Below are 27,891 nucleotides of genomic sequence, written 5' to 3'. Positions count from 1 at the left end.
CAAAAGGGCTCGATTATGACTTTGATTACATCTATAGTGTTCGGTGCGTATAACTTGATCAATTGTTCGCTAGTTGTGTGGGGGCACCTCAATAGTAATAAATATAAAACAAATGCTTCTTCTATTATTATTTTTTTGTAATTAAATAATTGTTCACTTGCAAATGCCAAGAAGAAAAAAATACTTAATACTTATTCTATATATATATGTAATATGTATAATATTTATAAATATTGTTAAAATGAATGAGCGATTCCTCCATTTCTTCCTATCAGTTGCACCAGTCTGGATCCTGAAACAAGACAAGAATACAAGATTAGTTATTAAGTATTTTCATAAGTGCAGGTTAACAAGTACGTGTAGTTTATAGTTTGACTTGTTCATGTACCTTACATATATACAGGCTACTTGAGAAGCTTTGTGTAATGTATTAATGTTCATTCAACAAAGTTCTACAGTTACATGTTGAAAAGTGCAGAGTAATTGAAGTGTGTTATTAGAATAATGAAGAGCAAAGAAACTGAAAGAATTCAGTAAACAACAGTATAAAAACAAACAGCGTAATTGAAGGAGTGCATTCGTTTAATTAGCTAAAAGAAACTTCAATGATTTCATGCTATAAAAGTCCAGTTTATTGCTGGTAAAAAAAACTATCTTAACGAGATGAAATATTTACAGACGAGCTATAAGATTTCGTTTTAATTGAAAATCTTAGATGTAGAATCCGTAAATGTCCGATATGAATAAGAATTTCTCTTGTAGATTCAATTATTAACGTAATTGATTTCGAACAGTGAAAAGAATGTGATGTGGAGGAAGGTATTATTTCGTTCAGTATCAAGACTAGCAAAATATAAGTATGTAAACAAGCGTATCTTAACCATTTTGCCACGCGATCGAACATATTTGTTTCTAGTTGTACTGCGACCCATTTGCTAATAGTATTTCGCTTTGGCACAAGGTGACAGTTGTCATTTCGACACCTAATTTTGGACTACGACCCATAGGTTGAGAAACGCTGATGTAGACTATTCTGGATATACTGAAAACGTTCATTATAGTCACAAATGGTCAACCGCTAGTTAATTGTAAAGAAAAATAAAATGCAACGAGCATAATAAAAACATGCTCGTATAATAGAATTTGGTATTGGAGAAAACAGGTTCTCCCCGAAGCCGCCTTCCTCCATATTTCCCTCAGCGTTGACGGAAGTCAAGGGAACGACTTTTTCTTTACTACAGAGAGACGTTCTAGTAAATTCGCAACATTTTTGCTTGTTTTCTTTGAGTTTTCAAGATTCCATTCAGATGCTCCGCACTGCAGTCCTTCAGACTTGAAACCGCAGCGTTGACGACGACGAAGAATAAATCAGTTCGGTCCGTCGCATACTCGATGCACGAAATGACGCAAATTTTAATCCTCAATTCAACTCTGCCTCTACGGAGGACGTGAATCATCATCATGATCGTCTTGATTTCTATGCGTCTCTCGGCGACACAAAGCTTCCACACTTAACTCAATTGAAGAACTGACATTAGAGTTGGCATTCGTTTAGTTCATCCTCGTCTTTTTCGTTCGCGTCGAGTATTTAACAACGCAAACTTATTTCTTTATTAATTAAAAATAATTTCATAAAGTCATCAACCCAAATTGCTTAACTTTTGTAAAATTCTTTTTAACGTAAAATTTAATATGAAGTAATTGTTACAATTTATAACAATATTTATCTAAATAAAAAGATAAATTAAAAAAATATTTGTTTGAACATTCGCAAATCAGGAAATGAAAAAACAAGTAAAATTTATTAAACAATACTGCTAAAATTGAGTCGTTAAAAAATTGTTTGTATATACATTTTGTTGTTACTTGTATAAACACTGTAACTTATATACATTAATACAATTTTTCGACAAATCATATTTTTCATAAAATTATGCAACTCGGCATACAGTATAATGATACTTCACTATTAGTCAAACTAACAAATCTCTATAGCATAAATAATTCTACAACATTACAATATGATTTGTAAAGGTCTAGCATAGAAAACAAACAATAAATCAGACTTGACATATTGCAACCACGCCGACATTGATTAAATTCTTCGGCGAAATTGATTTTCAGAAGAATTCCGACCACACGGTTAGTGATTGGATATTAATATCCAATTTTTTTTCTATATAATTGAAAATATCCACCCTAATAATGGGGTGCGAAACGTGAAACGACTCGCAAAAGCAATCTGGCCAAATGTCACATCGGATTCCGAGCCAACTGTGCACATTAATATAGGAAACAGATTATATCCTGAGCAAACATCTTTTTCGCCGTTAAACTAGATTAAGTCTGGAAACACAATAGACCTCAATTTTACAGCAAACTTCGCTCAGAACGACCTACAAATGAAATACGGCAATAAAATTATCGCATTGTTGCTCAGAAAGCGATCAATTTCGATCCGATTAATGGATCTTAGAACATTTGTCGCGAGACCGACAATTACAACTGAAATTCGCAATAAGCAGTTTAATTTAGTTTCACAAACAAGTCACGTATTTGCCAATAAAGTATCATCTTCTTATCTAATATTAATTTACACTGAATAATTTTTTTGTTTACAAATTTGAATGCAAATATATAAATTATACTGTTTTATTAACTTAATATAGAATTAATGTTAAGTTACTTAAGCTTAACTAATAATAATAATTCTAATGCACCTTTCTTCATCTTTTTTTGTAGCAACTAGATTGGAATTTGAATGCTTATTTATATATTGAATTTTCACGCATTTGCTAATTTTGTGCTATTGTTAGTTCGTATGTCTACTAAACAGAGCAGATAAATAATAAATGTATGAACGACAAAAGTCTTGATTTATAGTGCAAGTTTTAAAAAGTGGTTTTTAAGTTAACACAAATTTCTCAGGTCTTTGTCACCCTTTATAAGTTATAAAGCTGTTTTTGGAGATTGTGGCATGAATTATTGGATGATTAGATAACATAATTTATTAGATAACAATTTAGTGCTGTTTGTCATTAGAACGTTTATTGTGCACATGAGATAAACAATGGAACCTAATACATTTTCCTGCAGAATGCTTCATGTAATTTAACATTTTTCAACAAGTTTTAGAAAAAGAATCTTACTAGTTTTTTATAATATTTGTGCGTGATTTAGTTTGTACTTTTAAAGATTATTAATGAAATTTTAGTATTTTTCAGATAGTGTGTCCTAGTATCTTTAATTATTATACTAAGAAAGATTGAGTTATTTTCTAGCAATTTTTAATAAGCTTTTTTCATCTATTCTGAGGATTGATTCATCATTTTTGTAGTTATTTATGTATTCATTTCCTGTATTCGTGCAACATATAATTAATGTATAAACATTTTGGTGTAATTGGGTCAGCCATGGACCATGGATGGAAGAGATTAATTATAGTCGTAAGGTTTGCTATTGCGACCTTCCTCCGAAACTTTTAGATTTTCGTTTCAGGATTGCACACGTACAAAAATTACGAAATTAGATCAGGTGCGGACTTACTTTAAACGAAGATTCGTAGCCCCCTTTACTCCGCATCTGCATCTGCAGAGCCGTTAATTGATCGTTGGGCATTTCTACGTCTCTGCTCCCTATGTGTGCAGTGTGTTGGAAGTTCGTCGGTTCACCGATCATCGATCTAAAATTACAAGAAAAAAAAATATAGCAATTACTGGTTGTACAACAATTAACAAATCTACGCCGTCTATGACGGCAGTCGTAAACACTGCGATGATTATGAGCATGGAATCAGATTATGTTTCATATATAAGAAAGACAGCAAAAATGATGATGATCTGGCGATGATGTCATGCAAAACAATTAAAACTTAATCAAGCGAATCAGCTTACAAGATGCGTATTCAATTGAAAAATATGGTAACAAATTGTCCAAAACTCTAAGAGTAATGGAATAAATGATGTTATAAAATAGTGCTTTCAAATTGATGTAATCACTGAAATTCATGTGAAATAGCTTAAACATTTGCAGCAAAGAAGTTCAAAATATCTACATTAAGAAAAATATCTGACAATTTTGTTAATGAAATCATAATAACTTTTACAAGTACATGACAAGTATAAGACAATACATTTGAAACAAGATACTAGAAAAGTTACTTGGCAATTTTATATGAAATATTTCAATATTGTATAAATATGAGATGGAAGTCGTCCAAATAATAAAATTATATTAAAACTTTGCACAGAATACAACAACATTGTGCAATGGGTTTTCTTAAAGTTGGAAACGTTTCAAATTGAAAGAAATTCCAATAGTTCAAGTTTACATAATAACAAAAATCAACAAAAAAAAAACGTATACATTGTTCAATTGATGAAATATCTACAATTTTTGAGAGGCCTTGTTATTTACGATGGACGAATTGTTTACACTGTAAAATTTTACTCGGTAGAAACACGTGGACACTTAATCTCTGGCTCTTATCTTCCGTTTGAAAGATTTATCTAATTCTGTTTTTACAAGGAGCTGCACCATCGTGTAAATAAACATTGCGGTGCAAAGCTAGTAGCAGCAGCAGCGATATATATATAACAAAAAGAAAGAAGGGAATGTGTAATTGCCGAACGATGCTGGAAGATGAAACAAATAAAACTGTGGAGAAGCAACGCAAGAGTCAGCAGAATTCGGGTCAAATAAACAAATTCCAGAAAATTATTGGTTATTGCTCACTATAAATAGGATTTAATGTGTTTCAAGCATGATTTTTAGATGTGTTTCTTTTCTCCTTCTCACTTTTCCTTCTCGTGATTTACTGCATATTATATTTCGTATGCTTTCACAAAATTATCATTATCGGAGGAGGCGGGAAAAAGTATCTTGGGAACAGAAACGTATCAAATGTATTATAGAAAGCTTCACAATTTATTCCCTCAGTTTGCACCAAAAGCAAAATCGAAAATTTAGCTACAGTTTAAAACTAATCTGATATGGTAATTGTAATGTTACTGCTGTCAATACGTAAAAACAATTCATTGTTCATGATTAGTCAATAGTTGATAGTTGTAATATGCATGATACAAAATTACAAGGTATGATTTCACGTATGAATAAACTATTGATAAACATATCTTGATTTTCCTAAAAAATGATAATATTGGAACAGTGATTTATTGTTTACTCTACATTAAATGTAAATCCTGTTTAGATTTGTTAATTCTCATATTTTATAATTTCATTGCCCAGAATACTTGTATTCACTTTAAAACTCAATTGTAATGATATTTTTATGATACAAAATTAGTAAAAAAAATGACATAATTATCACTAACAAAATAATTACGGAAAACCTAAATTGATGGTTACAATTCGATAATGTTACATTTTCTATCTCAATAAATGCATTCAATGATATTTCATTGAACAATTTACAAAAACAAGTAAATATATTCATGTCATTTTGTAATTTAATATTCCTTGAATCAAAATAAAACGGCAAACAAGCAAGCGGAATTAATTTGCTTTTAGAAATTTCCATCTTTTAATACTAAATTTTTAGTTTATTTTTACATATCGAAAGTGCGTGGATCGATGGAAATGGCTTGTCTCACTTTCGGTTTTAGTTGTCCTTTATTCGCGCTTTCGCGAATCCGCGGAGCGAGTCCTTTATTCCTCCTCGCTCGATTAGCATTGCGGGCATGTTTCCACCGTTTGCGAGAGCAGGAAGATATTAAGATCGCAGTCCGAGTTTATACGCTCGACTCAGATGTGTGTACATATTTTATTGCCTTCCATCACATACAAAAACATGTTCTCCGAGCCTTTGGTTTTGGATCGCATTTGCATTTTTCGACTGCTTCAAACGGTTTAACGAGAAACAGTTCCAGCATATCGCTAGCTATTCAATGCAACAGTTTTAAATAAAATAATCATCTCAATGTGACACAGAAAAGATGCTTTCTATTCGATTGTAATTACAGTCGAACGTTAAATTTCTTTGAACAAACGTTAGATAACACCGCTCTGTCTAACGTACAATTTTTTTACGAACGTACAATGGTGTTAGTTATTGGTCGACTGAACTGTTCAAGCCGCTTTTTCAAGGAGATTCCATTTATTTAAGGAATTAAATTTGTTCAATATATTTTTGAACTGAAACAAACAAAATAGACAACTTTTAAATTGATTTAAAAAATACGTTTACATACCTCGAATTGCTTTAGTTTTGAGTAATTTTTTGTAATTTTATTTTTAGACTAAAAAACCTTAATATTTGTAGACAAGTTTTAAACATAACATTATTTATTAATAACACGTATACGTTTTACCGACTAACTTAATACCAATTTCAAAAATAGATTCAATAAAAGTCTTAACGACAGAGCTTTTTAGATTTATTACATGCACGCATTTGATCTCCACTGTGCATCTATTTCCACGTGCACTTCAGTGGATGATTCAGAACCACCGTAAAGCCCCTGAAATTCTAATTTATGATTATACGACGAGAGAATCCCTTAGAGGGGATGATTCGCATCATAAAAACCCCCAAAGCTTGTCGACTTTAAATCCTCTGCACTAAAGTAAAAAAAAATAAACCTCCAAATTGTAAATAATCATTTTAGCCTAGTTCCAACTGAGTTAAGATATAGAATTGAACCAAATAATATTTACAAATGTAAACTGATATTAAATAATATTAAGTCTTATTTGCAATGTCTAAAAGCGAAGATGAATGAATAACAATTATATTATAACGCAACACCTATTTTCTCCTTTTAGAAACGTAACGAAATTACAGTAAACAAGAAAACAATTGGATCGAACAACAACAACAAAAAAAAAACAAGAGAGCACATACACAACCTTTAATTAGAAACAATCGCCTTTTGCAACGATAAACGTTTGCAATTACTTAATCGAGAGTGCTTAGCCAGCGGAAAACGCTGAACGAAATTCAATTTTATTTAGCACGGACGTTTCCATTAATTACATTACTGAATGCGTTATGCGTATTTTTATTATTACGATTTACGGTTAGAGGTGGAAACGCACACGCGCCTCTTCTCACACTGGCTATGAAATGAAATTTGAATAAAATGCCGTGCAAAGAAGGTATGTGAAAATAGTCCGGTTCTTGCTTCTTGGTTCATTCGCTTGGGAACAATGTCATAATTATTTTGTAACACCTTCTTTATTTTCCTTATTTTTTTTTTCTTCCTCTTCGTTTGTATTAATTAACAAAGTCGGAACGAAAACATGAAGAGAGTGGAACAACTTCGAAGGTGTTTTTGACCGATTTATCCATGAAAATTGAAAATCAATGGTTGTGGATTAATTTAATTCATTTAAATTATCAAAGTTGACAGCGTTTATTATCTCAATGACTGGAAGCTTTCTTCTTTAATTTCCCGATGACTAAGGAGTTTGGCACCATGGAGATCGATGTCTAGACGATGTTACTATGCTAATAAAGCTCGTTTCATTCTTTTATAGATACAGCCTTTACTTTTTTTATTCAGACTCGCCAAACATATTCAAATATCGATTTTATTTTGTCTGCGCTGATTTCAACGATGATGCCTTTTCAATTCAAAAGTGATCTAAGATTACACATTGTGTTTGAAGGCCTTTAAACGCAATGAACTTTGAACCAGCAAAAATGCAAGAAAAATAATCTTTTCTTGCTGATAAGTTACTAAGATATATATATTCTAAAGAAAATTAAAATTTTCTAGTTAAAATAGATAACTTATCTATAGATACAATGCAATGAGCATAATTATAAAATGCGGATGCTTGTATGTATAATAATAATTATTATTAAATAATTAAAACATACAAACATGCATTTGTTTATATTATCTGCACGTGCCAGAGACAAACACGCGCACTTCGTTTTTTTTAAGGAATAAGGAACTTCTCCATGTATGCGAGTGAAACAAGACGAATGAATGCATGAACATTTAGGGCTTTGTCATATAAGTAGACTATTTGTTACTAATTATCTATGCGACAAAATGTTTGATAACAAGTTTGTAGTTAACATTACTGTTTCTAGAATTATATTAGGTTAATCAATATTGAATAGTAAACAAAAATAAATGCACAACATCAGTTTCATTGTCATTGATATCTTCAACTTGCATTATCTACTAACTGCAACATGTTGTATAAAATGTAACTACTTAAAATTGGTGCACCTGCCAAGTAATTGCACACGTGGTCACAGACAAAAAAAACTGCATGTCGATTATAGAGTATGCAGTAATTCTTGGACAAAAAACGTAATTTATTTTAAATCAAATTAATCTACTTTTTTTACAGTATAAACGTTTAAAAATTGCAAAATAATAATCAATGATCACTACAATCCTAAAAATTTAAATATTAGATGTGTTTTATATGAATAACATTAAGAATACATCAACAACAACAAAAAACTATTGTTCAGTATATGGAAATACCGATGAGGTGAACCCGCATTGCGGTAACGATTATTTCCATAACTTATTTCATGTCATATGGTGGTGGTAGTGAAGTTAACCCATTTTACGCACCTGCCACTTTTACCAGCACGAAATTCCTATTGAATTTCAGTTCTCCCCAAACTTATTCTCCCATAAATATTTCATTGGATGAACACGGCAGTAGTAAGTTATATAATTAGCTTTAAGCTTGCAAAAAAAAATGTTTTATAAGAATTTAAAACTTTCTTATACTATAACAAAATAAATATATCACTAGACAAGTCTACTTATTCATATGAAAAGTTGGCCTGTATTATTAATTACTAAAAATTTCTAATAAAAATTCTCACACTCACAAATGCAGTGTACATTTACAGCCTATTCTTTAAATAAAATGAAGACAAATAAATTTATATTAAATTTGATCATTATTTAAGTTCTTGTACTAGATTTCTTTTTAATGTTCACGGCTCTTTTTCGTCCCCCAATTACTTCTAATTTCACTAAGTTGTTATAATCTTTTATATTTTAGATTCTGATGAATATTGTCAAGAATAATTTCAAGAAAATAATAATAATTTTACACCAAAATGACATCTTCAACATCAACCTCCAAAGCAAATTCTGAAGCAATAGACCATCTCGATTTATGGAGGAGTGATCAAGTTTTTACTAAATATGAATAATGCGCCTTTTCTCATACAATATTATTTCGCAATCTTCAAACCCACGGTTTTCCAATAATCCTAACTGCATAAAAATCTCCAAAAAACCGTTCTCTTTGTTTACGTAATTACGTGGAAATATAATGAGCATATATAGTAAACGTATTTCGGGTCAAAAACAACAATTTTAACTAGATGATCAAGCCGTTATAGTTGTTCTACATGTTTTATAATCATATTCAATTAAATTTTATCGGTAATCAATTAATTACAACTAATGTTCGATATTGTAATGTGTTTATATATAGACATGTTGCAATCCCACAGTTTATAGCCGATTGCAAAATTATTTATTATTGTATTATGTTATTGTATTTTTTACATGTGCTATTTTTATTACATGTTTAGTTTAATTTTTCTCAGTTATGTTTAACTGGAGCTTCTAATTGCAAATTTGTATGATAGAAAGGAATTTTCCTTTACTGCAAGTAAAAACACTCTGACATTATTTAGCTGCACCTTAGAATCAAACGATTAAACATAAATGAAACCTTTTACTATACTGATTTTAATGTCTCTAATGGATTAAATTAGTGCTTTCTGATTATGATTTTCTTACACATTAATCGTTCAAACACATTTATAACTAAATTAAATAAATGTAAATTAGAAGTGAGTTAAATGGATTAAATTTATGTTAATTTACAAATATTAATTAATGTAATATAAATTAATATAAATTTTCTTTAATAATTTCCATTTTACTGGAGTTTTAACCATTGCGTTATAATTAACCGGTTAGTTAAATAAATTAACAAATAATTCTGCCTCATGGGAAATTAGTTGCAACGTATCAATTGTGGAGACAATGAGAACCCTTTGAAAGCGAATATTATCGCAACGATAATTTCCCTAATGATCATTATGATGATGATGTTAACGTTAACGAAAAGAGGTTTCGCACCGTTGCATTACACGTCCCGGAACCTTGAGGATATGCAAATAGTCCTGTGAACTCGAACGCCTTTTCACTACTTGTCTCTCTTTTTCTCACATACACACACACTCACTCTCTCGCACGTCACGATGCGGGTAACAATAGATAAAGCTTAAATACACAGACACACAGAATTACGAATCAAGATAAAAAGAAGCATTGCGAACGTGCAAAACGGTCCTGAAGGAAATCAGAATCGTAATCGAAAAAAAAAATAGCGGAGGAAGAAAGAAAGAATGATCGTCAAAAGACGACGGCTAATGGCAGCTTCGATAACGAAACTGAACTACTGCTTGTCGTGACTTTGAAATATGGATCAGGGTGTGCCTCTCGCCTCTGTGGTCATTACCACCGGTCAATTCGGATTTCAAGAAGGCAGGGAAACAAAAGAAAAATAAGACGAAAGTACGATCGACCTCATAAATAGTATATATATATATATATCTGCATGTATATAATGTAATAGATATGTCGTGTTTCGAGATTTTGAATCTAGGCAGAGACACCGTTATTTGTTACGTTGATCAACTCTACATCCCTTTGGTCATCTATAAAGGAATAGAGATCATAAATCATTATATTTATATAACGCGATTTCAATATTTTTTTATTATAAGTTTGCTCGATTATAAAATATAATACTTCCTCTATCCGAAAATATGGTATAAATTTGAAAGAAAATCTTAGATTATCTAGAGTTTCGAAAGCAACTGTCAATACTCATTATATTGGTATTGTTTACATTGATAACTAAATAAAATAACGTATTTGACAGTCCTAGCATTTGAGTTAAGTTGGAATTTGAAGAACAAAAATTAGTAACGTGAATTTACAACAAAGAGATGCCAAATCGAAGCAACTGACTAATGAACAACATTAGAAAATGATTCTACTGATGGTTGGATTATTCAATTTAAGTCAAAACCACTACCGATTTAAACGTTCTCGATTTGGGTTTTTTTACTCTATTTAATCACAACATGAAGCTTCGCCAAACACAATTGATGAATTGATTGAATGTGTTCCAGATGCATTTAGTAAATTAAAGAGAAATTCTCTTAATAACGTTTTTATAACATTATAAAAGTGTATGGAATCAATTATGTTAACAGGATGAGGAAATTCCAATTTCCTCATATAAATAAGGTAAAACTTCTTCGTGAGAGTCAATTAACTGAAATATATACAAAATGTATTTGGTCAAAATAAGCGTTCAACGAGGCTAAATCTCACTTTAACTAAATTTGGATTACACTCAAATTATTTGTATTTAGTTATATTGTGATAATAAAATGAATTTAATAATTTTTGTATTTAATTTTAGTTATATTTCATTTTTTTCGCAAATGTATACTATATTTTCGGACAGAGGAAGTATGAATTACAGCATTTACAAATTTCTAACATTTTGCATCTTTTTGAATAAAATTGATTCTGATATAAAGAAAATTCACTGTAATATTACATAAAACAGTTGTGAATCACGTTAAAACTATAAATAACAAAATTTTACATTTTTAAAATATGTGTCGATGAAACACGAGTGACTCATAAAATATGGAGAATGGGAATTTTATTTTGAACTGTGGATGAACAAAAATTTAAAATAATCTAGATTTGACGGTTCAAAATAAAATTCTAAGAGAGGAACTTGACTATCAAGTACGCACTGTAAGTTTATTGTAGATAAATAATGATTTCATATAGTAAATAAAATATAAAATATCAAGCTTTACTATCATATATAAGGATATGTAACTGATTGATGATCAAATTTATTTATTTAAAAGTTAACATTAATGAAAATATTGTTTATTTTCATAATATTTGTAACGTTTGCTTTATACGTATTGTTACATAAGTTATAAAGAAATGTTCATTGGTTTGGGAGGTTTCAGAATTTCAATAGTTTATAGTTTATGTTCTCTATATATAAACTCTCCATACTATTTGTATTTGTATTTTCCTTATAAATTCGATATTGATAATTGTTTCTCATAATGTGTACGTATATTGTTTATCAAAATAGGAAATTTGCTTTCACGTAATTCAAGACTCAATGCTATTGTTATTCTACATTACCATATAAATATTTGCATTGAATATGAAACGGTTTATGCATATGATAATAGTAATTATTATTATAAAATACAAATAAAATTTGTTGAAAAAAAAGAAATGTATAAATAATAATTATATGTAGATATTAATGAAACTGTATACAATTTAATACTGAAGAAAACGTAAATTACCACTATTTAACGAATTCTTGGCCGACATAGCTTGAAACACTACTCACAATACGAATATTGATTTACAAAGTGTTGTCACGAAAGGAGACCACAAACCCATTCTTGATTGCAATGACAAAAAAAAAACAAGAAACACACAAACTCGTTTCAATGGAAATTTCATTTCATGATTCGTGGAATAAAAATATTTTTCTTTAGAAATTCTATTTTATATTTTCTTTGCAAATGCAATCACTTCGAAGATCAAAGGAAACTCGGTCCTGGCATGAATGCTCTAAGCAAAATACATTTTCTTTAGAAATTCATTTCTCTGTTGGCATGAAACTTACGTTCACATTTTTTTTGTTTGATTCATTATTAAATGTACAAAGCTTGATTGATTATCAAAAATAATAGATTATTCCTTGATGAAATTAAAAAAAAAAACATATTTCATTTTATTACCTTGCATGGATTAGTGCAGTTACTAGTTCCTTTTACAGATAATTTTAATACCATACAATGTTAGATAACCTCTTGGTAGACATATACAGTGGAACCTCGCTTAACGAGTTTAATCCGTTCCAAACTCGTATAGTGAAACATATTCAACAATACAAATAATATGTGTACACAAGTTTTAAAAATGATGTAGCAAGGACTTCCCTTCTCATCGTCACTCGTTATGCGAAACGTCGCTCGTTAAGCGAGTCATTTTTCTTACAATTAATTTTGCTCGTTAAGCTAACTAATTTATTAAGAAAGAAAAAGAACATTTGTGAAAAAAAGTAAATGAAAACACATCAACAATTGTCTATATTTTTAGATCGTTCGGCTTCATTTTATAAACACATATTATTTGTTTTATTCAGAGCAGCGTGACGTTCAATGCCAATGCAGCTCATTTTATATATAATTTTTACATGCTATTATCATCTATTTTGTATTATTGCTGTGACGACTTTTGCGCCGAGCGAAATACACAAACGATTTATTTTTACATACACATTTACTTGACCCATTTGCTCCATACAGACGCATTTTTGTAGACTACCATCATATTTTTTAATCTGCAACTTTGTAATTATAGTTTTATTGAAGATGTACGTAAAAGGAACTGTATTCTCAGAAATAAGAAGCAAATAAATTTATATCAAAAAGTTAGTTGTCTTTAAAATATATTATAATAATATTACATTATTGCAATAAAAATATTTTTCACAATTAGTAATATGTAATTTAATTATCTCAGGACATAAAGACTAATTAATGTGGTTGTTAGCACTCTGTAAAGACTTGTTAACGTGTAAGCTTTCACTAATGTCTATATTATCTCTGAAGTAGTTTATATAAATAGTAACGTCTTGGTGCTTGGTACAATATGAGTGTTCTTTAGTACACGTATTAAACTGTAAAATTAAATAATTAAGAATAGAAAAATTGTTAAAATTACTTATTTTTTATTCAATATCGTAGAATGACTATGAATATCAACGCTATAAAACTTTAAATATTCTTGTTTTTATAGCGTGTTATTATATATCGACCGTTCAGTAATAAATATGCTACTAACTAAATAAAATACAAATTAAATTGATATAAAATCTTTACTGTGAAATACAGTAATATTTTTAATGTTTAATTAAAATGAAATTGTAAATGCAACATAAATATTCATTGTTCTGTAACAATTGAAAATCTCGAACGAAAAATTTAGGTCATAAACCTGTTCACTAGTTGCATTCTTCAATTTTTAATAATAATGTTACATTGCTATAAAGATCCAAGTGTGCTATTGACCCACCGCACCCTTAAAACTCATTACGTATTCTGGGTGGAGCATAACAGTAATCATACTAAGTGAATGCATAAAAATAATAAAAAAAAAATCATGTTTTCCAACATACAATTAATACATTTTAAGGTAAAATTAATGGAAGTATATCACTTTTTAGATAAAACTGGAGAAACAAAATTTTATTAGAAAACCGAATTTAAATAAACTAAACTAACTATTATATATTAATTATCCAATTAAATTGTAATTATTACTACTTTATGTAATTAGTACAAGATAAGTTAAAAACAGGGAACTTTCGTTATATTTGAATTGGAACCAAAGTCTTTAAATAATTTGACCATTATGTATAATTTAAGATAAATGCTTCGCAAAATCAAATAACAGTAGCGTAGATGAAAAGATAAGTTATTGTAATAAATTTGTTCTTTTTAAAATAACATAAAAATAAAAGTATGAAGTAATGCGTTGCCCAAGCATTTTAACTACATATACTTTACTACTATACGCATCACGTTGATTTATGAACGTGTTAGTCCATTAAACAAGATTGCAGATTTTTCTTTCCTACCGCCGATGGAAAACATTAAACAGGTGGACCTATTTTTATGATCTCCGGTTATCAACCGCAAGGTCTTTGCTAAAATCTTCACCACACGCGATTCTTTCTATGATATACTGATTGATATGTGCAAATTGAACGAGGTCATAAAAAAACATATAATAATTTCCAGTAGTCAAGTGCTTCAAGTGCTCGATTTACGTAACTATCTGAAAAAATAAAAATTAACGAGTCAGAAAATTCTTTATTATTCCATTCAAATCAATGATGTTTGGGTTATGGCTAATGCTTATACCATGTATATGAAGATTTCGAAGGTTACTCCTCGCAAAGGACAACAACCACAATTATATGTAATTATCTACCACGCGAACGGCACCACCTATTGTGCAATAATAATTCGCTCCTCATCGCAACACACATTACGCAACATTAAACGGTATTTATTTCAAGATCAATTGCATCCTAGAAACATAGTAAAAACATGAATGCAACTGATGAAATCGTGTTAAATCAATTGCATCTAGGATGATAGAACGTATTTGAAACATCTCACGCTGCGCTCGTTGTTTTCGTTGAATTTCTCAATTGACCTTTGGCCATAAAAAAAATACATCTTGTACGAATCGCACAAAAATAGTTTTATTTGTGTGTAACTCTTTTTTTTTTTTGCAACATCTTAAACACTCTCAGTTTGTAAGCGAAATGAGTTCTCGATCGATTGGTAATATTGCCTTAAAAGAAAAATAAATCGCGCATTTCTGTTTATTTTGATACGGTTGTACAACAATAAACCTTTTACGGGCCAACGAAAATAAACCATTTCGAAGTGGCCTATTTCAAGAAAGTCGCGGCCCCGTGATTCATTTAAAAAGTTCACTTTTTTGTACCAACGAGTAGATGTTAAAAAAAAGGTAGAGCAATTTAAGCGGATCGAAAAAAGGAAAAATAATATAAAGCGACAAACACATTTGGAGTTGACAATTTTAACTGTTTCTCGGCCATGGGTTTACAATGGATACAATGTGTAGTTTTGTCGAACACAAAAAAAAATTATACAATAATATGAAACTGGTCTGAATTGGCACAAAATGTAAAACGAAAATATAGGACGTTTTGCAAACGCCGCATTTCGTGTTTCCGTTCCATTCAAATGATTACTAATGTTGTTGCTTTCCTCCTGAAACTTGTCATTTCTTCATTATAGTAATTAAATTTTACATTTAGTTTCTAATTGTGTTCTAATTGAAGGAAAATATTTACAAAAAGTTATTATTTTTTTTATAAGAATTCATTCCAAAAACAATATTAAGGACAACATTTGTGAGTTTAGAATCATTCATAATTTTAATAAAACTCGTCATATTATTAAAATAAGAATTATAGATGAATGATTTAACTTATAAAAACAATAATTTTAACTTTTATTACATATTTTTTGTTTAATTCATCTTTCTAATAAGTTTAAAGCTTCAGTATTTCCCTAAACTTAATAGAAAGTTAAAAAAAAAAATATCAAAGTTTGAGCATGTGTTGTACGTATACCTGTGTCTATCTATATTTGCCAGAAATAACCGATATCAAGGCCACAGGAAGTTTAAAAAAGATTCACTGGAGGAACAAACAACCATGAAAACCATAATTAGATTTACATCCTTTGCTGATCAAAATGAACATCTTCCATCTATTAATAATTAAACTTATTTCTGTTCCAGTGTTAAAACCTTCAAAAGTCAATAGCTTTTCTGTAGTATTAATTGGTTTGTTATAACAAACTTGCTTTTTGTTCAGAACCTTCAAAAGTTAACAACTACACAATCAACATTATAATAAATTGCACAAAGTAACAGATATTTTCAAAGACAAAGGTTAAAAATTGAATCAACTTCGATTAATTAAAAAAACCTGTTTTTCCGCATGAAAAATCTTAGAAAGTCAATAAATAAAAGTAATCTGGTGCACCTAAATTGCAATGATTCATATGTTTTTGTAATTGTATAATTGCTGCAATAACAGTTGTTATTATTATGTAATTATAAACATCGTACAAAATAAGAATTCATAAATGAAGAAACGGAAAAAATATTCCAAAAATAAATGTTTAAGGGTTTAATATCTGTTTAAATACAGTTAAATGTACACAAAGTAATCAATCTAAATAAATATCAATTAGAAAATTAAAATGTAATTAATAAATGTCATTACCCCTTTATTTTGTCACGTTAATTTACTATATGAATTCCAATTAACGTCAATTCCGCTACTGTCCACCACACAATTAAAACAACACTATGTGTATATATTAATAGCACTGTTGAATTATTTCCATGCGACATTATAAAAATAAAACTAGTTTTCAATTAAACACGTAGACAATAATTACATTTCTAATTGTCCTTCGTGTTTTATTTCCGTTCATCAGGAACAATCAAATCAAAATTTTCTTTACTTTTTTCTTTCCTATTACAACTTTTATTGTGAAAACATAAAATAAGTTTATTAATTTTAAATCTCTAAAACTAGTCGTTACTACCTTTATTTCAACTTATTATTATATTAATATAATTTATTGTTTTCTTCACGTTTTCATAATAATGCATTTCTTAATTTTTTTTTCAACAGGTATTTTAACGCTTTTAATTCATTTCCAGAAATAAAAACACAAAAAAAAGTTAAAAATAATTAAATTTGTTTTTATTCCGGAGACAAATAAAACCAAATTATTTCAACTGACTCATACATATGTTTTCTCGCAAAGGTAGAAAAAAACTTAATTACATAATAGACTACAAACAAACATTATGTCTGGTAATTATTTAATTATTTCTATGTAACATTAATGGATTTTATTTAGACGTGAACAAAACTGAAAATAATTTCTTAGTAAAATAATTAATTACAATTATATTTTATAATTCATATAAAAAAAGAGTAAAATCCTTTACACTCTCTTCAGTTCAAGTTTATTGCAGTTCATGTTCACATTAATTATATTTCTTATACAATTTAATTATAACCATGTACGTAATGTTTATGATACAGTTAAAAGAAATTAAATACGATAAAACTCTTTATGTCTCTCATTTTTCTCATTTATTGTATTTTTTTTTTCTAAATAAAATATAAAGTTTCATACAATTACAATTCCGTGAATTGCGCGAGATTCATATGAAATTATGAAACGCTTAATACCGGCTTTACGAGTCCAATGGTTTTCGGAAAACCTATTAGCCACGTACCGCGTAATCCCGTCGATGGATTTTCGTGTTTCTCCACAGAGTTTTTCGTTATATAAATAGGTCTTAGTCCCAAAACACTCCTCACCCATACATCGCATTTTATTGCTGGAAAGTGTAAAGTACTCTCACCACTTAAGACTCACCACCATCTGCTTAGTTTTTCGTTGATATTTATCCACGAGCTTCTCATCCCGTTTAGATTTAATTTACTTATCACCCGTGCCATATAGAAGGAAAAGTTACACAAACAGAAGCGAGTCCACAACGTATCCATCCACCACTCTTCGTCTGCATTCGAAAATGCCTTGTGTATGTGTCGTAGGATTTGTTGGTGGTGAGGGGGAGAAGAGAGCGGCACCGACGAGGAATTCCGTGATATAAAAAGATCGCAAATGAAGAACATTCGGTGGTATGTGGCCTGCGTCTCTGCAAATAATCCGAGTGCCTTGCCGCTGACGTCGGGCACTAAAACTGCGACTTCCTCCTTTGCTGCATCAACAATTTACCTAATAAATCACATTACAATAGCGCTAGTGTAAACCGCGAAAAAGATGCAAACTAATTGAACCCAAAAAAAAATACAAATTTATTTTTCTTGCATGCGGATTAAATAACAATCTATTTTTAATTAAATTGTCTAAAAACAATGCATTTCAAATTATATAAAAAATTTAAAAATTTTGTATTTACGATGGAGTGGAACCTCGTTTAACGACAAAAATAAATTGTAAAAATGTGATTTTTTTTTGTAAAAAATTTAATAACACGAAAGCAAAAAAATAAAAATAACCATAGATTTTCATTTCTTCTGTTTCATTATTCAATAAAAATTTGTAATTTTGTAATTGTAAATAAATTACGAAAATCCATTGAAACAAATAAAGAATTCATTAGAAAAGTCGAAATCGTTATGAAAATTACTTACTTTTTATTATTAATTTAGTTCAAATGATCATTTTTTATTAATAAAATGGATAAATAATTATATTAAACAACAGTAAAAATAGAAATGTTTCTCATAGTCCGGTTTGAATTGAAATGTTCAGGAAACTAAATTTTAATTTAGCAAAATACAAAATAATCCAATTTCAAACAATCCGGAATATTTTGTCACTGTACAAAGTGTAAGTGTCGTAGTAAATATTCGTAAAATTGTATAAAATTAATATACTGAAGATTATCGTGCAAATATGCTTGAAAAAATGAAGGAGTTAAAAGGAAGTTGTATCAATATTTTTATAATGAAATCAAAAGTGTATTTTTAGTTATGATTTTTATAACATTATTATTTTTAATCAAGTAATTTTTTATACCGCAATAACAATACCAAAGCCGGTTTTACTATAGAACAATAAACAAAAAGGCTAATCAGTAAAAGTTTTGGGATAACTGATTTTTTGCATTTAACTTTAACATTTCCTTTCATATGCTACATTGTAGTGAATAGATTTAGTTTCTAAAACCTACAAATTAAATACAGTGAAACCTGTGACGATGAGAAGAGAAGACCCGGATTGCGCGCCTGCTACATCATTTTTAAAACTTGTGTACCCATATTATGTGTAGTTTTGAATATGTTTCACTATACGAGTAAAAATCTGGAAATTTTGGAACGGATTAAACTCGTTAAGTGCGGTTCGACTGTATATTTACATTGTCTGAAAATCGTCATATTTAAAAAATGATTAAAAAAAATGATTGACACTTTATAATCCAATACGAATTAAAACCTCATTTCACGAACCCAAAGGTCATATATTTATTTACTCTCTATAAATGTATTTATTAATGTTCACTCTGTATGTACATAATGTACCTCCCAATAATAATCATTATATAAAGAAAGAAAGAAAAACTGACCTTGGTCTTCCGGATTCAGTTATTGTAGCTTTTTATTCAGTACTCAAAAGTAGTGAATCAGTAGCATATGGAAACGGAAATCTAACCAAAACACTTATCATTTAAAGTTAAACGAACTAGTGTTTCCTTGAGTTCTTAATAGCAACAACGATCGTATCCAAAGTTTCGTTTCGAGTCACAATGGAAACGACGATTATAACAAATCTTATATAATGAGGTCAGCAAAAAAAAGGCAAAAAGTCTTCTCGTTAATCGTGCAGGTAATTTTTTATTTTGTTTTACGCTTAAATAATGGCCAATACGTAATGCCCACGACAGCCGAATGAGTCGTCACTGCATGGCCTGCATATAAAATAACAATTCTAATTATTCAATCGGATAACGCACTTCCGTTTGTACGATAAAAAAAAATACACACATATAAGTAGATATTCATATGGAAACAATAAAGAAATAAACTCAACATTGAATATTACGACAATATTATTTTAGACGAGTTTGTTCCTGGTCGATACTATAAGAAACGTCTCGTGTCGATTCATCCTACACCGAGAGGTGACCTGAATTTGTACACGCGAAAGATGATACATTTTTGCGAAAAATTGCAGGATTCATTACCCGACAGATCGATGTTTCAACGCTTCGCAGATGCTGCATATAATGTGCAGCAGAAACGTTTAAAATTTTGAAAAAATATACATTGCAATAGCAGATGTTGCATATAATTTGCAACAATATATACGTTTTTCTTTCTCTAAATAAAAATTGCGTGTTACAAGCAGTAAAAAATAAGGTGCAACGCGTTTACCCTTTACAAATACGATTAAATACGAAGCAAATTAGATTTGCAATTAAGTTTTGAGCAGTTGACGTCGCAAGAAAGTGAATGTCAAACAGGATCTACCTGCAAGTAAATGGCGTGCATTTGGATCCATGCTTTTACAACTAGAAGTTCTATTTACGAGTAAATCTTGGAAACTGTTTAGATTTTATAATCATCATTTAAATCGCTTAAATCCCGTATTTCCATATATATTTTAGCAAAAATTATTCACATAAATTTTATTTCTACTTTCATATACATTTATATGTGTTATAAAATTATACTGTTTTTAATATATTTCATAATAAAAATACATAGTTAGCTTTCAATTGTTTAATAATAATGGTTTATATAAAAAATTACCTGGAAATTATAGATACAACATATTCAATCTAGTGCTTTATGTTCGAAGATTGCCTCATGTATTTGATATTTTAGCGACCTAGTGCGAATTAGCAAAATTTTCAATTCTAGGAGGCAACGTCTTGTTATAATCTGGTCTAGAAATTCGTAGAATAGATTATGGATTAATTTAATCAAAACCTTTAATGCTGTTGTCAGCATCTAATAAATTCTGGAGCACGTTTTTTTTGTCAATAAAATAAAACGCAGCGTAGCACAAAAGTGAACAATAAAATTTTGTTGATATGCGTAATTTTTAGCTTAATGAGTATTTCTATCTAGTTGTTAATGGAATTGTTAGATCGTAAATTGTAGAAAATCATGCACAATCGAATAAAATGCGCATGTTCGAGTGTAAGCGAAAATTTCGAATAAAATTATAATACGCAATCATAACTGTTTGATTAAAACTGTGCGCATTATACTCGAGATTTTATGGTATTCACTATTGTCTTATAAAAATTATGAATTTACTTTCAAAAATAATAAATTCTCACTCACAAAAGAGAGTCGAAATATTAAAATAGATAGGGACCGCAAGAAATTGCACAAAAAAAATATTCGAAATTTTCATAAATTCTTACGTATAACAAATAACTTTTTATAATACATACTTTTTATGCGGACCGCATAAAAACAATCGCACATAGAAAATACGTCAAAGATTTACGAAATACATGAAAAAGTGCATCCAAATTAAATAAATAATTAAATTACACATGGAAACATTTTAAAAACATTTAATTTCTCATTGTACATTTGGAGAAATTTTCAAAATGCAACAAAATTCACTATTTCGTGTGATAAAAATCGACTAACAAAATCGTTTGAGCTGGTTTTACATATGCACACAGATAGAAAACATTACAATGGTGCAAACACCGTTGGAATTGGTTGGATTGCATTTACCGCATAAAAAGTACAGCATAAAATCAGGTTCTACTGTATTAATTATAAAATCATTACGTTTATAAAATAATTAGTTTCAAGAAAGACGTCTGCTTAGTATGTTACAGATTTCAAATGACATTACAAAGTTTTTATGAAATTCTGCAATTAAAAAGAAATAGGTTAATTGCGCATCTTCTTTAAGCTTATTTTCTCCGATGATCGGGGAGTGCAGATGGTAAATGTGTCAAAGATGATGTACATATGGCATTTGAAGAGTCCATTAAGCTTGAAGTAGCAAATATTAGGAGTGCGATCAATCCACTATATATTTGATTAACAAAACTGAACAAAGCGGCGCGTGAAAGAGAAACGAAATAAATGAAATAAAATAAAGTCAAGAAACGGTGCCTCATTAAAACCAATTGTAAATGTTTGATTAACAAAACGTGATTATTAATGGATGGAGAGAGAAAGAGAAAAACAGATTCGCACAATAGGTTTGCGTTCTCATTGTTACTTTCCTATGAGGGAAGTACAAAGTACATTCTTATAAGACTAAGAATTAATGTTAACAATTTTGTAATTGGCACTCACCTATCGATTCGAATCCGCCGCCTCTTTTGTGGCTGAGGAACGCAACATCCGAACCAGGATACCCAAATCTCACTAACTGCCGTCATCTGTAATTAAAGCAACAAGAAAACTACATTAATAATGAGAATACAATTAAATTATAAAAATAAATTCTTAATATAAAACGTATTATCAAATTAATATAGTAAAAGTATATTCAAGTTACTTCACTGATGTTTCGAATAAATTTGATTCAAAACATTAGTAAAGTACAAAAACAATCAAATGTCCTAAGCATAAGTTTCTTTGGTAGTTCTTATATCATTATTAAACTCTGTACTATTTTCAATATGAAAGGTTTAATATGAAAATCGATTAAAAATGAACTATGAAATTTATAAATTTCTTCCATTTGGAAAAGATTTTAACCTTAATCCGATCCTGTCTATACTAAACGCATGAAATTGAAATGAGTTTGTCATATATGTCATTATTATTCTCGATACACTTTCTTCATTACAAATACACATACATTTTTTTTACGTAACTGCGCGGTCAACAAGTTTTTTTCTCTCATAACAAACCCATTTTTTATGCAAGACTGCATGAAAATCAGATATTTATAATTGTAGACTTTAGCAGTGCAGGGACTACAAGGTAATCATTTAAATATTGAAAACTTGTTGCAGATCGAGAGAAAGAGTGACGAGAAATAAACGCACACACACACATAATCTATATACGTGTATATATAGTTGAGACACGCACAGAGAACCAACCATTCACAAATTAATATTCACATCGGATCCGGAATTGGACTTTCTAACCTACTGTGTATTCCGAACTTGGCGAGATCTTAATTTCACTTATTTTTTTTTTTTTGGTACGAATGCAAAAATAATAACATTGCACAATACGCCGCATCGATTTCAATAATAGAAAGTGAAGTGAATCTTAATAAATAAAAATTTACAGTGCATTTCCTGTAGGATTATCGATAAATTTTTGTTACGACAATCGTGAAACTTATCAATTCAACAATAATTATCTAATCTATATAAAAAAATATATATAATCAATCATTATTTTTATAAATATAATATTCATATTTTTGATAACAATAGTCCTGTCGTAAATTAAGTATTGATTCAATTCATTCAATGATTTGAATATTTTATTAAATAAACTAGTTAAAAAGTCGTGTTTTTTTGTTGAAAAAGAAATCTGTAAAAACAACACTCAATGAATTCACGCTCCGGAGATTTGAGTTCTTGCATTTCTTACGATATTCTGTTGTTTTATCCAAGAGGTTATCAAAGCAGAAAGATTTATTTTTTCACACAAATAATGTATTGCTTCGATCAGTCTGGATTCACTACAGTCCGTTTTGAAAATTTCTAAGAAACCGGGATATTGATGGAATAGATTACCAGCATTATTTGCAATTTCAAATTACATGAAAATATTGAAAAGTAAATCTAAATTATTCGATTTGCAATAATTCAGCTCTTATTTAAAATTGTGAAAGAATGTAAAAGTGTATTACAAATGAATAATCAATATAATAGCTGTAATCATCGAAACAAAGCAATTAAACATAAACTTTTCGTATAATTTAATAGATCGTTCGATTTGAAGTACAGAGTAAAAAAAAACAGTTAATTGTAGAGCTGAGAGATTGCTCCAGATTCTAGAAACCGATTATACCATTGTTCCAGCTAAAACCTAATAATAGGTGTTTAGCAAAATCGCGAATGGATCTTTGAAAGATCGATTTTGCATATAAACATAATGATGAATTGTAAATTGGAAATGATACAGGACAGATCGTTACTTTTTTTTCTTCTTCCTTCCTTAGAATGCATGCAATGACCGACAACTCTTCGGGACTTTCGAATCCTAATACTCGCGTGCACAGATATTTGAATAACAAACAAACAAGCATTTCCATTTCAATGGCATTTGGATGTGAAATTCATTTTTAAATTAAAGAAATTCTTCATTAATTAATCATTTGTTTTGTACAGTTAAAATTTTACTTTTATTTCGCGAACGAAATAATAATTTAGAAAACAGTTGGAGCAACAATCGCAATTACGTCTTACAAAGCAACAGCAGGATTTTCAACTTGTAACTGTATACGCATTCAAAATATAATAAGCAATATTGTTATACGTTATACAAATTTTATTTGCTTTTTTTCACTGAAATCTCTAATAATAATAATAAAATAACTAGTTATTTTATAATGAGTTTTAACCTTTTGTGACAAATTATACAATAAAAAGTTGATGAAAGTGGAGATATTCTAATATTTTAGAATTAACCATGAACTCTTTATTTATTAACTATTATTATCCTTCGAATGCGAATAACTGAAAACATCATCAAGTCTTTCCAATAACTTCGTGATATAAGTATAAATATGTAATTGCTAAATCTACCATTGCAAATGAAAGGTCAGATCGAATCGCTCAATTTATAAAAATAATAATATAAAAAAAAAATAGCATGCATAGCCTTGATTTAATAAATAACAAAAGAAAAATATGTCATTAAGATAATTTACAAAACTGAAAATAGTCTGGAAACAATCTCGGTTATCATATTTTCATAAGTAAAGACTTGCATACAGTCGAAAATGAAATGTGTAAACTATAGCGAATTGTACAAACTTGTTTATAGCAAACAAGGAATTATATTTGGACTACGCGAAAGAGAAATGATTCATATTGAAATAAAACTAATGATCTTTAGTACTCTCAAAAACAAGATACATGACTTATGCAGGGCCATTAATTCAAAAAGGGGGAAAGCGCGGTACGCGATGACTCACAGAGCTACAAGAAACGGGAGACTGCACGACCAACAGGATAATGCAAAAAAAATGACAAATTGAAAGATTACATCTCAGGCTTTTAGAATCAAATGGAAGCGATTTTCTACAAAACATATTCAATCCAATGCACACATTATGTATCGCTTTATGTAACGTTTCTAGTAACACGGAAAGTTTTATAGAAAATTAAATTGTAACTGATTTTACCCAGAGATTACCGTACAGTAAATTGTATGAATAAGTCTGTTGCTTAACTTTCAAGCTGCAAAATGTCAAGCAACTAATAGATGACATATGTCAGTATTTAAATTTACATTTCTATTCGTTTTCTTTGACTTTTTTTTTTAAATTAAATAAAAAGAGAAAACCTGATGGTAATTACAAAAACAAATATACTCTATAATTCTATTTATTTTTCGATTGCATAAGTTATTTATCTGAATAATTAATTGTAAAGCACGAATGTAAACGCCTTTTACTCCAGATCCAGCAACACTATTATAATACGGTAGCCCTGATTGCGGTGCTCCGTGAACGAGAATTTATAGAATTTACAGTTTACGAATTAGAGAGTGCAAGTGTATATAATTTATGTAAACAAAGAGCGCTCCCCGAGCGCCGAAAGCGAACGGTTCCGTTAAAAATAGACGTATCTTATCGGACGCAAACCGTAAAGTTCCATCGAAGATGAAGAAAAAGAGAAAAAGGGCGAAAGAAACGGAAACCTCGAGGATTCCCAGGTAGTTTTCTCTCTAGCACTTCGACATGTTTTTCCGATTGCGTACAATTTGTTTGTCTAAGCCAGAAGTCTCGAGCCGTTTATTTTCCCCCCCAAATCCTCACTTAGTTTTGTGTATATTCGTATACACTTACAATAAGCATAGTGGCAGTTGGAATACCTCAAGATTTAGATTCCCTTTTTAACTAACTGAAAGAAAAATCATACAATTTTTAGAATTAATTATTTATTATTTTTTTTATATTTTAATTAAAGCAACCATTTTATTTTTCAATTCGTTAACGGAAATTACTTACACTAATTTAAAAGATAATCAACTGGGCTTTAATAATACTTAACTACTGATAATTGCTAAGCAATTTCATAAAGCCTTTAACATAATGCGACATCGTCTACAGAAACATTCAATTATATTCTACTTCTTTCAATAATGACTAATTCATATTTGTCATTATATACAAGTAATAAACAAATACTTCAAATGAGTATTATAGGCGAATAAAAGTGTTTTTAACTAAAAATGTTTTTTGTCACTTCAAAAAGAAAATAAGGTCGAAACGACTGTCAATAAATATTATTATCATTATAATGAAAATAAATACATTATTAATACTACAAAGGTCGTTCGAATAAATGTGATTAAGTTTAATACTTTCTCACCTTATCCATTCCATGAATCACTCATTTGCTTATCAATGTTGTTACAAAACAATACAATTAACGATATTTTTTGCGGATATACACATAACAAACGGGTGGATTAAAACGAAACAACATTTAGAAAAAACGACAAACTTGTGTGTGACTGGGCTTTTGACGAAGAGCGAGTGACTAGTTGAAGAGGAATTCAAACAAAGATAAAAATCGTCGTTACATTCCTGTTATCTCCGTTGCACTCGTTCGGAAGGACTGCGGGGCTGTGGATGGATTGTGCTTTGGAATTGGAATACGAGTCAACAAATACGCAAATATCATCGAAGATCTATTGCACGCTGCTCTCTCAACAGATTCAAGGAATCGAGTCTATAAATATTTTGACAGTTAATTACAAGAACAATGCAGACACGAATATCGGGAAAAAAAAATGTAATTACGACCGGTGTGTGTACACAGACGTTGATGATAATTAGGATTTTGTAAAAATATTTACTAAATGATAAGGAAAGTCGGCCTAAGATTAAACAATGGCCTGGGGATCTCTTGAGGCCCTCCGAAAGGCCACAGGAGGATGACCGTATTTGGTACAAAAATAGCGTGTTAACATTTAAGGCATATCCATACACTGCACGAGTCCGGCGCGACTTCGTGAAGAGGAAGGAGGAGACGGCCGCAAGAACTTACCTTAAAATTATCCGAAAAGAGTGTACTGCTTCCCTCTTCACTAATAAAAATAAAACCAGAGCCCTTAGGACTACGTGCCACTACTAGTCAATGCAGAAGAGGAAGAAGTCTCATTGAGGTTGACTACTTTTCTAGTTGATGTGCATGTACGCTGAGAGCACCATCACAGAGGATCACCGACAACAGCCTTTCCCATATCACATTCACCAAACGACTGAAATGTAAATCCACTGTAATAAAATTTGCACACAAACGTCAAATGAAAATGTCACGAATGCTGCCAACCGTACGAACTAAAACCTATTGGATTTCACGTAATACCTAGGCAACCAAACATACGCTCATTTGAATTTTGAAATTTTCACACTTCCATTGCAGACTAAACAAATTATTTTAACATACAATCTAACAATTAATCCATATTATAGTATTAACTAACTAACACAAGTTTTTCTCTATT

At 29.8% G+C, this 27,891-nt stretch overlaps 1 protein-coding gene across 1 annotated transcript; it reads right to left on the bottom strand.

Annotated features, from left to right (window-relative positions):
- Positions 1-171: 171 nt before the first annotated feature.
- On the bottom strand, positions 172-27,674 carry LOC108558236 (CDC42 small effector protein homolog). Its single transcript, XM_017915079.1, has 4 exons — positions 27,432-27,674; positions 22,534-22,619; positions 3,547-3,682; positions 172-292 (listed from the first exon to the last, which is right to left on the bottom strand). Exons 2-4 carry the CDS (start codon positions 22,617-22,619, stop codon positions 272-274), a joined length of 243 nt encoding a protein of 80 aa, XP_017770568.1. The 5' UTR covers positions 27,432-27,674; the 3' UTR covers positions 172-271.
- Positions 27,675-27,891: the final 217 nt, after the last annotated feature.

Source organism: Nicrophorus vespilloides, unplaced genomic scaffold (genome assembly GCF_001412225.1).
Source record: "Nicrophorus vespilloides isolate i.1.1-1 unplaced genomic scaffold, Nicve_v1.0, whole genome shotgun sequence".
NCBI classification, from domain to species: domain Eukaryota; kingdom Metazoa; phylum Arthropoda; class Insecta; order Coleoptera; family Silphidae; genus Nicrophorus; species Nicrophorus vespilloides.
Note: the sequence above shows the minus strand (reverse complement) of the source record. Positions and strands in the feature narration are given on the sequence as shown.

Coding starts and splice junctions, on each gene's coding strand:
- LOC108558236 (XM_017915079.1), bottom strand. CDS start 22,619: ATGACGGCAGTTAGTGAGATTTGGGTATCCTGGTTCGGATGTTGCGTT. Junction 3,683..22,533: donor CGGCGGATTCGAATCGATAG/GTGAGTGCCAAT, acceptor TTGTAATTTTAG/ATCGATGATCGGTGAACCGA. Junction 293..3,546: donor GCTACGAATCTTCGTTTAAA/GTAAGTCCGCAC, acceptor GTCTTGTTTCAG/GATCCAGACTGGTGCAACTG.